At 43.6% G+C, this 12,703-nt stretch overlaps 1 protein-coding gene across 17 annotated transcripts in view; it reads left to right on the top strand.

Annotated features, from left to right (window-relative positions):
- The window catches only part of MPHOSPH9 (M-phase phosphoprotein 9), a 91,485-nt gene that overhangs the window by 63,326 nt on the left and 15,456 nt on the right, over positions 1-12,703 (top strand). For 15 of the 17 annotated variants that reach the window (XM_063647171.1, XM_054441916.2, XM_054441919.1 and 12 more), the window contains 2 exons: positions 748-812; positions 3,952-4,053. In XM_063647171.1, coding sequence (XP_063503241.1) covers positions 748-812; positions 3,952-4,053 — 167 coding nt within the window. The remainder of the gene's footprint in view (positions 1-747; positions 813-3,951; positions 4,054-12,703) is intronic. The other 2 variants (XM_063647172.1, XM_054441918.2) reach the window with 1 other exon arrangement.

Raw genomic sequence — 12,703 nt, 5'->3', positions numbered from 1 at the left:
CCACGCCCAGCTAATTTTTATATTTTTAGTAGAGACGGGATTTCACCATGTTGGCCAGGCTGGTCTCCATTTCCTGACCTCAAGTGTTCCACCCGTGTCAGCCTCCCTGAGTGCTGGGATTACGGGCATGAGCCACTGCACCCAGCCATTTAATACTGATTAAATATCAAGCTTTGATTTTCACTGCATTAGCTTTTGGTAGGGTTGAGTTTATCAATTATGTTTGAATTCTTTTTGAAAGCTCTGTTTGGAGACTACATATTTGCATTCAGTAAAACCCTTTGACGATGGTGTAAGTGGGGCCCAAGTATTTCTGTTGCATAGAATGGAGGGTTGTGGTTATTGAAGCTCAGCAAAAAGGCCTGCATAGCTTGGCTGCCAAACCATTCTGAGGGTTCGGGAGCAGATCCCATGATATCTAAATCTCATTGAAAATATTTGTTTTACCATCCTTCTGAGGTTTTAGTCAAGTTATTTTAACACTGATTCGTTTCTAATTAAGCAAAGTATAAAGGGCTGTATCTGTCACCCAGGGGACTTACACAGAGGGACTTGTGTAGGCTGGTGCTTTGCTCTCATTTGTTTTCCTTGAACTGTTGGTCCTGGATGTATGGTTGATGCCATACTTGCTGAGTATGGTTTGTAGCTAGTTGGTTTACCCTTAGATTCATTTTCCTTTATGCATTTTAAAATAATACATCTGAATATTCCTCTTCAGTTATCTGAATTTCTCCTTTATTTCCATAGGATGCATTAAATACAACTGAGAACAAATTGCTTGATGCATATACTCAGATTTCTGATTTGAAAAGGTAAAATGTATGAACTTACTAATGTACACATACCTCATTTGTTCTTTTATGTGTCTGTATTGAACATGAAGAGAAGGAAGTTTTTCTTGAGGATTTTTAAGCAGTTTGAGAACTAGTTTTGTCTTAATTTTCCCTTGACATGGACATACATTTCATTTTAGCCAAACAAGATTTCTTCTCTCTCTCTTTTTTATTTTTATTTTTAAAGAAACAGGGTCTCACTATGTTGCCTAGGTTGGCTGTGAATTCCTGGGCTCAAGCAATCTTCCTGCCTTGGCTTCTTGAATAGTTGGGACTACAGGCGCTCATCATCATGCCTGGCTGATTTTTTGTTGTTGTTGTTGATACAGAGTCTTACTCTGTCACCCAGGCTGGAGTGCAGTGGCACAATCTTGGCTTACTGCAACCTCCTCCTCTTGGATTCAAGCAATTCTCCTGCCTCAGCCTCCCGAGTAGCTGGGACTACAGGAGTGCACCACCACACCCAGCTAATTTTTTGTATTTTTGGTAGAGACAGGGTTTCGCCATGTTGGCCAGGCTGGTCTTGAACTCCTGACCTCAAGTGATCCACCTACCTTGACTTGCCAAAGTGCTGGGATTACAGGCATAAGCCACGGAGCCCGGCAAGCCTGGCTGATTTTTAAGAACTTTTTTTAGAAGTAGGATCTTGCTACATTGCCCTGGCTGGTCTCAAATCTCGACCTCAAGTGATCCTCTCGCCTCATCCACAAAAAGTGCTGGGATTACAGGCATGCGCTACTGCACCTGGCTTCAAACAAGATGTTTTAAGTAATTAAAATGTATTGGTGGTTGTGCCACAGAGGTGGATATTTTCCCAAACATTATGTATTTTCTCAGCATAGGTTAAAATCCAAATGATACTTAACCACTGGAAAGAACTTTAAGAAGCAGCCTAGTTCACAGAATTATGTTTCGTGCTTCAAAAAGAAAACAGCATTAACACCAAAATTATGGTCATCTACTTTCAGAAAGACCTGGTTGGAGACTGTATTAATGATCTGATTTGTTTAATTAGGTAGGGACAGAATCGTAAATGGTAACCATTGCAAATGATTAGAAATATCCAAACTGGGCTGCGTGCAGTGGCTCACGCCTGTAATCTCAGCACTTTGGGAGGCTGAGGTAGGAAGATTACCTGAGGTCAGGAGTTTAAGACCAGCCTGGCTAACATGGCAAAACCCTGTCTCTACTAAAAATACAAAAATTAGCTGGGCATGGTGGTGCATACCTGTAATCCCTGCTACTCAGGAGGGTGAGGCAGGAGAATCGCTTGAACTCTGGGGATGGAGGTTTCAGTGAGCCGAGATCATGCCGCTGCACTCCAGCCTGGGTGACAGAGCAAGACTGTCCCCGCCCCCCCAAAAAAAATGAAAGACAGAAAAGAGAAATATTTAAACTAGTTCAAGAGCAAATTTTACGTTTGTATTTGGATATAAGTAATGTCCCTTATTTAGACATTTTACTGCAGTCTTAAGGAGTTCTCATAGAGAAGAACAGAAATGCTGTCTAGGTTTCTCATCTGCCTCTCTTCTGTGATTCATTCAGTTCTAGTGATAGCTTTCTTATCAGATTGTTAGAAAACATCAGTCTTGTTAGGGCTATTATTTCTTGTTAGGGCTATTATTTCTCAAACCTTCCTTGCATCAAAGTAGGTAAAAATTCGAGTTTGAAAGATAAGATGAAGTCATACACAGAGCTTAAAAGAACAAGCCAGGCATGGCGGTGTGCACCTGTACTCCCAGCTGCTTGGGAGACTGAGGCAGGAGCATCTCTTAAGCACAGGGGTTTGAGGCTGCAGCAAGCGATGATCATGCCAGTGCACTCCAGCCTGGGTGACGGAGCGAGACCTCATCTCTTAAAGGGGGGAAAAAAGAACAGCATGAATGCCAGGATATCTTTAAGATAGTCAGTTGGCCAGAGTAGTTATTTCCTGTTGGTAAACTTGAAAATAGGCTTTTATTTTGAACATAGCACAAATCAGATGAAATACCTATAGGTTGTTTGCAATATTTTAGCCTTGGCCTCTTTTAAAAATTAGAAAGGTTTTTTTTTTTGAAATTTTTTTTGTAAAAGTTCTATTTTTGGAAGTTAAGCCTGCTTCCTCGTTTGTGAAAGTGTTACCTATTGTATGCATGGTTATATACATATTAGGATTAAACACATTAGAATGCAGTTTATTTGACAATTTTATTTTTATTTATAAATGTTATGTTTTGATCTGTAGTCAAATTTATATAACTTGCAATATTAAGTCCATTTGTTCTCTTTTTATTCAGTTGTATGGGAAATATTGCTTTGTAGAGTTTTAATGTATTTGTTTTTCTGTTTTTCTATTTATATTGACTGATTTTTGTTTCGCTTTTATTTTTTTTTGAGACAAAGTCTTGCTCTGCTGCCCAGGCTGGAGTAAAGTGGCATGATAACGGCTCACTGCAACCTCCGTCTCCCGGGTTCAAGCCTATTCTCCTGCCTCAGTCTCTTGAGTAGCTGGGATTACAGGCTCATGCCACCACACCTGGCTGATTTTTGTATTTTTAGTAGAGATGGGGGTTTCACCATGCTGGCCAGGCTGGTCTCGAACTCCTGACATCAGATGGTCCACCCACCTCGGCCTCCCAAAGTGCTGGGATTACAGGCGTGAGCCACTGCACCTGGCTTATTTAGCTTTTTAAATAATGGCGATGTTTTACTATGAAAAAGGTTTATGGACTTGCAACTCTTCTTTTTTTGAGACAGAGTCTCACTCTGTCGCCAGGCTGGCGCTATCTCGGCTCACTGCAACCTCCACCTCCCGGGTTCAAGTGATTCTCCTGCCTCAGTCCCCCGAGTAGCTGGGACTACAGGTGCACACCACCATGCCCAGCTAATTTTTGTATTTTTAGTAGAGACGGGGTTTCACCATATTGACCAGGATGTTCTCCATGTCTTGACCTTATGATCCACCTGCCTCCGCTTCCCAAAGTGCTGGGATTACAGGGGTGAGCCACCATTCCCGTCCATGGACTTGCAACTCTTTTACCACCCATTTTTTAGGAGGGTCTGTTAAATAAACTGTGGTTGAGCTGTATTTTACATTTGTTGAAATGTACTTAATTTATCTTTATTGCTTTTGAATTAGAATGATTTCAAAACTTGAAGCTCAGGTCAAGCAAGTAGAACATGAAAATATGTTAAGCCTTCGTCATAATTCTAGAATTCACGTGAGACCCTCGCGTGCCAAGTAAGTTATTTCGTTTACTCTCTGTAAAGCTAGAAATAGGTGCATGCTTTTATGAAGATGAGAAACTCATCTGTTTAAATCATAAGAAAGTCCGGGTTAAATGTCATTACAGAACTTAAATGTGTTAGATTAATTACTGAACATTGTAAACCCTCTTATGCAGAGGCATTTGCTATAATGAGGAAATATAGTAGGATCAAATTGGGATCCTTGGAATGTATTTTGTTCTTTGCCCAGCTGTGTGACCTTAGGCAAGTCACTTACCTTTTTTGGAATTCATTTTTCTTATCTGTAAAAATAAGGACAAGGGGCTAGAACATCTCAAAAGGTCTTTTAGCCCTAAAATTTCAGACATTTTATTCCTATGTTAATGGAAGGAACTATGAAGATGGATCTTCATTAGGTTGTATGGGTTTTCTTTCTAGTTTTTTTAGTTCTTTCAGAATTAGCTTGGCTATAATCTCAGCATTGTCTTGGTGATATCCTTACAGAATTCATTATTTTTATATTAGAACTGGCTTTTATTATGATTTTGGTGTAAATAAAGAATATTAATAAGTAAATAATAACTTTATAATGACATTTATTAGAAAAATGATTTTAAATTGTAATTTGTGACCCAAGTTGTAATTGTCAAATGAGGAGCTTTTTCTAGGGCCGGGCACAGTGGTTCATGTCTGTAATTCCAGCATTTTGGAAAGCCAAGGAGGGAGGATCGCTAGAGCCCAGGAGTTTGAGACCAGTCTGGGCAACGTGGCGAGAGCCCATCTCTATAAAATAAAATAAATTTTAAGAGAAGCTTTTTCTAGGTCTTTGTTAATTAATCTTAGTAGAACGTAGCAAATTCTTTTTTTTTTTTTTTTTTTCAAAGAAAAGATGTAAGTGACATTGAACATTTGAGAGAGAAAAAAGAGAGAGCTTTGGGTTGGGGACAAGGGAAGGCCTTTCTTTAGAGGAGGCTCATAAGCAGAGGAGTCACCTGTGCATAGAGTTGCTGGAGCAGGAGGTGTGGGGTGACAGATAAGCAGGGTGGGGTGTCTGGGAGGTGGTCCATGCAGAGAAATTGCCTTGCTAAGTCCTCAGGTAGGAAAGAGCTTAGCATATTTGAAGAGCCTAAGGGAGGTTAGTGTGGCCTGAATATTTCCAGCAAGAGGCAAAGTTGCCCTAGGTGAAATCAGAGATTGACCATTTATAGCTTTCTAAGCCGTGATTAAGAGTTGGATCTTGGCTGGGCGCGGTGGCTCACGCCTGTAATCCCAGCAGTTTGGGAGGCCAAGGTGGGCAGATCACAAGGTCAGGAGATCGAGACCATCCTGGCTAACACGATGAAACCCCGTCTCTACTAAAAAATACAAAAAAAATTAGCTGGGCACGGTGGCTGGCGCCTGTAGTCCCAACTACTCAGGAGGCTGAGGCAGGAGGATGGCGTGAACCCAGGAGGCAGAGCTTGCAGTGAGCCGAGATCGCGCCACTGCACTCCAGCCTGGGAGACACAGAGCCAAGACTCCGTCTCGGAAAAAAAAAAAAGAGTTGGATCTTGCCCTAAGTCCATTGGGAAGCCTTTGAAGGTTTTTATGTGGTAAAATGATGTTATCTAATTTTTATTAATGTACCTGCCATGAGAAGATGGAGAAGGAAGAGAAGGAAAGAATGGAAGCAGGAGACTAGTTAGGCTGGTGCAGTGCTAGGAGAGAGATGGTGTTAGCTAGGTGGTGGTCACAGAAATAGACAATAGAGACTCTTCAGGAGAGATTCTAGAGGTAGGATCTATAGGATATGGTTGTGAATTGGATGGCAAGGTAAGAAAGGAAGGTGTTGGAATAATTCCTTGGTTTCTGTCTCAAACAACTAAAGGTACCTAGTTCATGTGTTGAACTTAGGGAAGAGATCAGAATTTCCATCTTGAATATTTTTGTTTGAGATTCATATCAATTCTAAGTGGAAATCAAATAGGCAATTATAAATGAGTTTGGAGCTCAAAAATAAGGTTTTAGGATGGAGTGATAAATTTTGGAGTCATGCCGGGTGTGGTGGCTCATGCCTGTAATTCCAGCACTTTGGGAGGCCGAGGTGGGCGGATCACGAGGTCAGGAGATCAAGACCATTCTGGCTAACACGGTGAAGCCCCGTCTCTACTAAAAATACAAAAACTTAGCCGGGCGTGGTGGCGGGCGCCTGTAGTCCCAGCTACTCGGGAGACTGAGGCAGGAGAATGGCATGAACCCGGGAGGCGGAGCTTGCAGTGAGCCAAGATCGCGCTCCTGCACTCCAGCCTGGGCAACTGAGCAAGACTCCGTCTCAAAAAAAAAAAAAAAAATTGGAGTCGTCTCTTTCTAGATGGTGTGTAAAGTTGTAGAATGGATGCAAACTGAGTGTGTTTAGTGAGACGTAGGCCTGGGGCAAGAACTCTTGACACTGGTGTTGGCTAGAGAGAGCTGGCAAAGGAACCCAAGAAAGCTCTGCCAAAAAGCTAGAGGAAAACAAGCAGCCACCAGTATTGAGTGCAAAACCCAACCTGTGTTTTCCCTGTGCACTCACACCAGCACAACAACAATAGACTCAGAAGACTTTTGTGACCCAGAATGTATGACATTTCTCCTCACCAGCAAGTGAGCAATCAGTTCTTCATGGGACCTAGCTGGGTAGCCTCCCATTCATCTCTGATACTGTCTACCCAGAGATAGGGTCAGATCCCGTAAGCTGAGGGCTCAGTCCCCAAGACCATTCCCGTTTCAGACACCATTTGCAAGTCCAGGCCTCCACAATGTCTAACCAACTGGCTTCAAGTTGAGTTTCCCACAGCCCTCTCTTTGGGTTTGATTAATTTGCCAGAGTGGCTTATAGAACCCAGAAAAACATGTTTACCAATTTATTACAGATGATATTTTAAAGGATACAAATAAACAGCCAGTTGACGAGATACAGAGTAAGGTCTGGAAGGATCTCCAGCCCAGGAGTTTCTTTCCCAGTAGAGCTGGGGTGTGACGCCCCCTCAGTGCGTGGATGAGCTCTTGTTCAGCTCTCCAGAAGCTCTGGAGCCCTGTCCTCTTGGGCATTTTATGGAGGCTTCATTGGATAGGCCTGATTGAAGCTTGGACAACTGTGTTGAAATGTGATTGGACAGAAAGGATGTGATCTAAACCCAGCAAGGCCTGTCTGTTCAGATCCTTCTTGGCCTCTTTGTGCAGCATTCCTTCCTCCAGAGGATGAGGCAGGACCCTCTCTGATTCGAATGAGAGTCTTATGACCCATAATCAGATTAGAGTCCTACCCTGGTAAGGTAAAAGGAAGACAGGAGAAGGTTAGAGATTCTGTTGACTGCAACAAGGGCTATGAAAGTTATGAGTCAGGAATTGTGAATGGAAACTGATGTATAGCATATGTCATAATCTCACATTGCTGCTTGAGAGATCAAGGTGAAGACTGCAAGGTCTTTGCAAGCTGGAGGCTAATGCTTAGTTAACAGTCTGGATAGAGTGATAGCAGTAGAAGCACATTCAGAGTGTACTTGAGTGAATGCAGGCGGGGTGTGGTGGCTCACGCCTTTAATCCCAGCACTTTGGGAGGCCAAGGCAGGTGGATCACTTGAGGTCAGGAGTTCGAGACCAGCCTGGCCAACATGGCAAAACTCCATCTCTACTAAAAATACAAAAATAAGCCAGGCGTAGTGGTGCAGGCCTGTAATCCCAGCTACTCGGGAGGCTGAGGAATCTCTTGAACCTGGGAGGCGGAGGTTGCAGTGAGCCGAGATCTCACCACTGCACTCCAGCCTGGGTGACAGAGCACTGCTCTGTCTCAAAAAAAAATAGTGAATGAAAACCTGAAAGTCTAACAGCTGAAATATGGAAAATACTGTCATACACTCAAGCATGACACTGCATCATGACAGTGCAGGTGGCAGAGCCCGAGTTGGCAGACCCCAGCCTGTGGGGCCACATCTGGCTGAACTACCTGTTTTTGTGAGGCTCCTGAGTAAAGAATGGTTTCTACATTCTTACATATTTGGGAAAAAAGAATATTTCATGACACATGAAAATTGTATGACGAACTGGGCGTGGTGGCCCACACCTGTAATCCCAGCATTTTGGGAGGCCAAGGTGGGTGGATCACCTGAGGTCAGGAGTTCAAGACCAGCCTGGCCAACATGGCAAAACCCCATCTCTATTAAAAATACAAAAATTAGCCGGGTATGGTGGCACGTGCCTGTATACAGTCCCAGTTACTCAGGAGGCTGAGGCAAGAGAATCGCTTGAACCTGGAAGGCGGAGGTTCCAGTGAGCCAGGATTGCGCCACTGCATTCCAGCCTGGGTGAGAAAGCGAGAGTATGTCTCAAAAAAAAAAAAAGAAAGAAAATTTTATAACATTCCAATTTTAGTGTCCACAAATAAAATTTTCATGGAATACAAGCTTATTCACTTACATATCATCTACGGCAGCTTTTGTGCAACAGCAAAGTGGAGTAGTTGCAACAGACACTGGCCCGTAAAACTTCAAGTGTTTACTATCTGGCCCTTTACAGAGAGAATTTGCTGATCCTCAGGTAGATGGTCAACGTGGATTAATCTTAAGGACATAATATGGAACAACAAAAAACTAGTTGCAGAAGAAATAGGATACTATTTATATTGACTTTAGCATGTGAAGCAATTTTGTATTTCTTATGGGTTAATGCAAATGTAGTAAAAGTATGAAAACATGCATGGGAATGCTGAACACAAATTTAGTATAAATGGTTGCTTTTGGGAGGGAACGAATGAGATTGGAGAGGTGCACAGGGGCTTTAGTTGTCTTTATAGTGTTCTACTCTTAATTTAAAGAATATATAACCAAGATTTATAAAGCTGGATGGTTGGCATGAGTATTACCTGTATGTCTAGGTGTGCTTGAGATATATATATAATATATATTTTTTGTTGGTTTGTTTTGAGATGGAGTCTTGCTCTGTCACCCAGGCTGGAGTGCAGTGCCACAATCTCAGCTCACTGTAACCTCTGCTTCCCATGTTCAAGCGATTCTCCTGCCTCAGCCTCCCAAATAGCTGGGATTACAGGTGCCCACTGCCATGCCTGGTTAATTTTTGTATTTTTAGTAGAGATGGGGTTTTGCCTTGTCGGCTAGGCTGGTCTCAAACTCCTGACCTCAAGTGATCCGCCCACCTCAGCCTCCCAAAGTGCTGGGATTATAGGCATGAGCCACAGTTCCTGGCTGATATTTTATTTTATTTTTGAGACAAAGTCTCGCTCTGTCACCCAGGCTGGAGTGCAATGGCACAATCTTGGCTCACTGCAACCTTCGCCTCCTGAGTTCAAACGATTCTCCTACCTCAGCCTTCCAAGTAGCTGGTACTACAGGCACGTGCCACCATGCCTGCTAATTTTTTGTATTTTTTAGTAGAGACGGGGTTTTACCTTGTTGGCCAGGCTGGTCTCGAACTCCTGACCTCAAATGATCCGCCCACCTCGGCTTCCCAAAGTGCTAGGATTACAGGCATGAGCCACTGTACGTGGCCCCGGCTGATATTCTATATTTTTAAAGTGAACAGGAATGAATAAAGGAAAAGTATCCAGAAGATGAAAGAACTCTTACAAATCAATAAGAAAAAGATAACTTTCTCAACAAATGGTAAAAGAATATAACAAGCAGCGCACAGATCCCTGATGGCTAATAAAAATGAGAACATGTTAATTGTCATGAAAATGCACATTAAAACAATAAGATACAATTCACACCATCGGACAGGTTAGACTTAAAATTGAATCACTTTAACGTTTGGCAAAGATATGGAGAAACAGGAACTCTCAAAGTAATGATTGACAGTTGATACAGCTTGTCTGGAGAGAGATTTGGCAACATCCAGAGAGGTTGAAGATGTGCACCAAATCCCATAGTTCCATGTTAAGATGTTTGCCTTAGAGGAATTTTCACACGTGTTAATTTTAGCATTGTCGAAAGGCTGCATATTAAAAACCATATTTCCAGTGCCGGGAGAAAGGACAAATATATTCATACAATGGGTAAATGATTAAAATGAATAGAGCTTATATGTACTAACACAAATAAATTTCAAACATAACATTGAACAGAGAAAGCATTAAAGGCCAGGTGTGGTGGCTCACGTGTACAATTTCAGCATTTTGGGAGGCCAAGGTGGGGAAATTGCTTGAGCCGCGGAGTTCAAGACCAGCCTGGGCAACATGGCAAAACCCTATCTCTACAAAAAATATAAAAAGTTAGCGGCTGGACGCAGTGGCTCACGCCTGTAATCCCAGCACTTTGGTGGGCTGAGGCAGGTGGGTCATGAGGTCAGGAGTTTGAGACCAGCCTTACCAACATGGTGAAACCCCGTCTCTACTAAAAATACAAAAAAATTAGCCAGGCATGGTGGCACGCAGCTGTAATCCCAGCTACTCACAGGGCTGAGGCAGGAGAATGGTTTGAGCCTGAGAGGCGGAGCTTGCAGTGAGCCGACATCAAGCCACTACACTCCAGCCTGGGTGACAGAGCAAGACTCTGTCTTAAAAAAAAAAATGCTGGGTGTGGTGGTTGGTGGTACGCGCCTGTAGTCCCAGCTGCTCGGGAGGCTGAGGTGGGAGAATCACTTGAGCCTGAGGGGTCAAGGCTGTACTGAGCCATGATCATACCACTGCACTTTAGCCTGGGGGACAGGGTAAAACCCTGTTTCAAAAAAAACCAAAAGACATTTAAAAATGTGTATTAATACATTATGCCTTCTATGTAATTAAAAAAAATAACAACTGTATATATAAAAATTGGTCTTATAATTAAAAAGAAATTTTGCAAGATCGGGCTGGGCGCCGTGGCTCACGCCTGTAATCCCAGCACTTTGGGAGGCCAAGGTGGGCAGATCACTTAAGGTTAGGAGTTTGGCCAATATGGTGAAACCCCGTCACTTCTAAAAATACAAAAATTAGCTGGGCACAGTGGTGGGCCCCTGTAATCCCAGCTACTCTGGAGGCTGAGGCAGGAGAATTGCTTGAATCTGGTAGGCAGAGGTTGCAGTGAGCCGAGATCATGCCACTGCACTCCAGCCTGGGTGACAGAGGAAAACTCCATCTCAAGAAAAAAAAAAATTGGCAAGATCTTAGCATTTATTAAAACTGAGCATGGGTGAGTAGATGCTTGTTACAGTATTCTTTGTAATTTTCCAAGAACGTTTGAAGTCTTTTTTTTTTTTTTTTTTGAGACGGAGTCTCGCTCTGTTGCCCAGGCTGGAGTGCAGTGGCGCGATCTTGGCTCACTGCAAACTCCGCTTCCTGGGCTTATGCCATTCTCCTGCCTAAGCCTCCTGAGTAGCTGGGACTACAGGTGCCCATCATCACACCTGGCTAATTTTTTTTTGCATTTTTAGTAGAGACGGGGTTTCACCATGTTAGCCAGGATGATCTTGATCTCCTGACCTCGTTATCTGCCCGCCGTGGCCTCTCAAAGTGCTAGGATTATAGGCGTGAGCCACTGAGCCTGGCCCTGAAATAGTTCTTAATTTAAAAACTGGGCCGGGCGCAGTGGCTCACACCTGTAATCCCAGCACTTTGGGAGGCCAAGGCGAGTGGATCACGAGGTCAGCAGATCAAGACCATCCTGGCTAATAACATGGTGAAACCCCGTCCCTACTAAAAACACAAAAAATTAGCCAGGCGTGGTGGCGGGCGCCTGTAGTCCCAGCTACTCGGGAGGCTGAAGCAGGAGAATGGCGTGAACCCAAGAGGCAGAGCTTGCCGTGAGCCGAGATCACGCCACTGCACTCCAGCCTGGGTGACAGAGCAAGACTCTGTCTCAAAAAAAAAAAAAAAAAGAAAACTGAGGGAAAGAGTGACCGGAGTTGAAGTGAATGTAGATAGAAGAGGCAGCTCTAACGTGTTTGGTTGTGAAAGGGGACAGAGAGAAGACAAGAGTTGTTTCATGGTTTCTGGTGTTTCTTTGAATTTGACTCAAAAGTTTCACCCGTCAACGAAGGTGGGATGGGAGGTTTGAGGAGGGTGGAAAGGGTGTGAGATAGTCATGTTTGGAGAACTGAAGCTTGCTGGTTACAGAAAGTCATGTTGCCAGGCGGTTTGGGGTGTCTGCTTGAGGTGGTGATGAGTCTGCCCAGCTGGTGGCTTTTTTCCAGCAAAGCTCAGTGGTAGGAGTTTAGACCTGAAGCGCTGCCTTTGTAGTCAGCCAGTCCTCAGATTTTGCTGCCAGTCAGGTGTGGTGAAAGGTGAAAGAGAAAGTTTCATGAGTGTGGACTTCAGGGTAGATCAAGAGGACCTAGTCAGGCTAGGAGGGGTTGATAAATGGAAAATGGAGAGGCCAAGGATTGTAGGTCACGTTGCTGAAGCTTGAGGGCGGAAGGCAGAATAGAGGCACAGTCGTTGGAGTATTGGTTTCTTAAGGGGAGTGTGTTCTCTGGTTTTGACAAAAGCCAGCAAGTACTCTCTGAGGTGGCTGGCTGAGGAGTAGAGGGTCACCTCACTGGAGAGAGCAGTCAGGAAGTTGCTTATGTGAGAACAGGAATAGGTATGGAGAAAACAAGGCAGGCTCTAAAGTCTGGGGAATGACTGGGGGTTAACATGATGGTGGGAACCTCAGATGAGCTGGGGGAGCAATAGTCTAGAACTGCACTGTTCAGTACAGTCCTGCCAACAGCCA

This window comes from Pongo pygmaeus, chromosome 10 (genome assembly GCF_028885625.2).
Source record: "Pongo pygmaeus isolate AG05252 chromosome 10, NHGRI_mPonPyg2-v2.0_pri, whole genome shotgun sequence".
NCBI lineage: Eukaryota > Metazoa > Chordata > Mammalia > Primates > Hominidae > Pongo > Pongo pygmaeus.
Note: the sequence above shows the minus strand (reverse complement) of the source record. Positions and strands in the feature narration are given on the sequence as shown.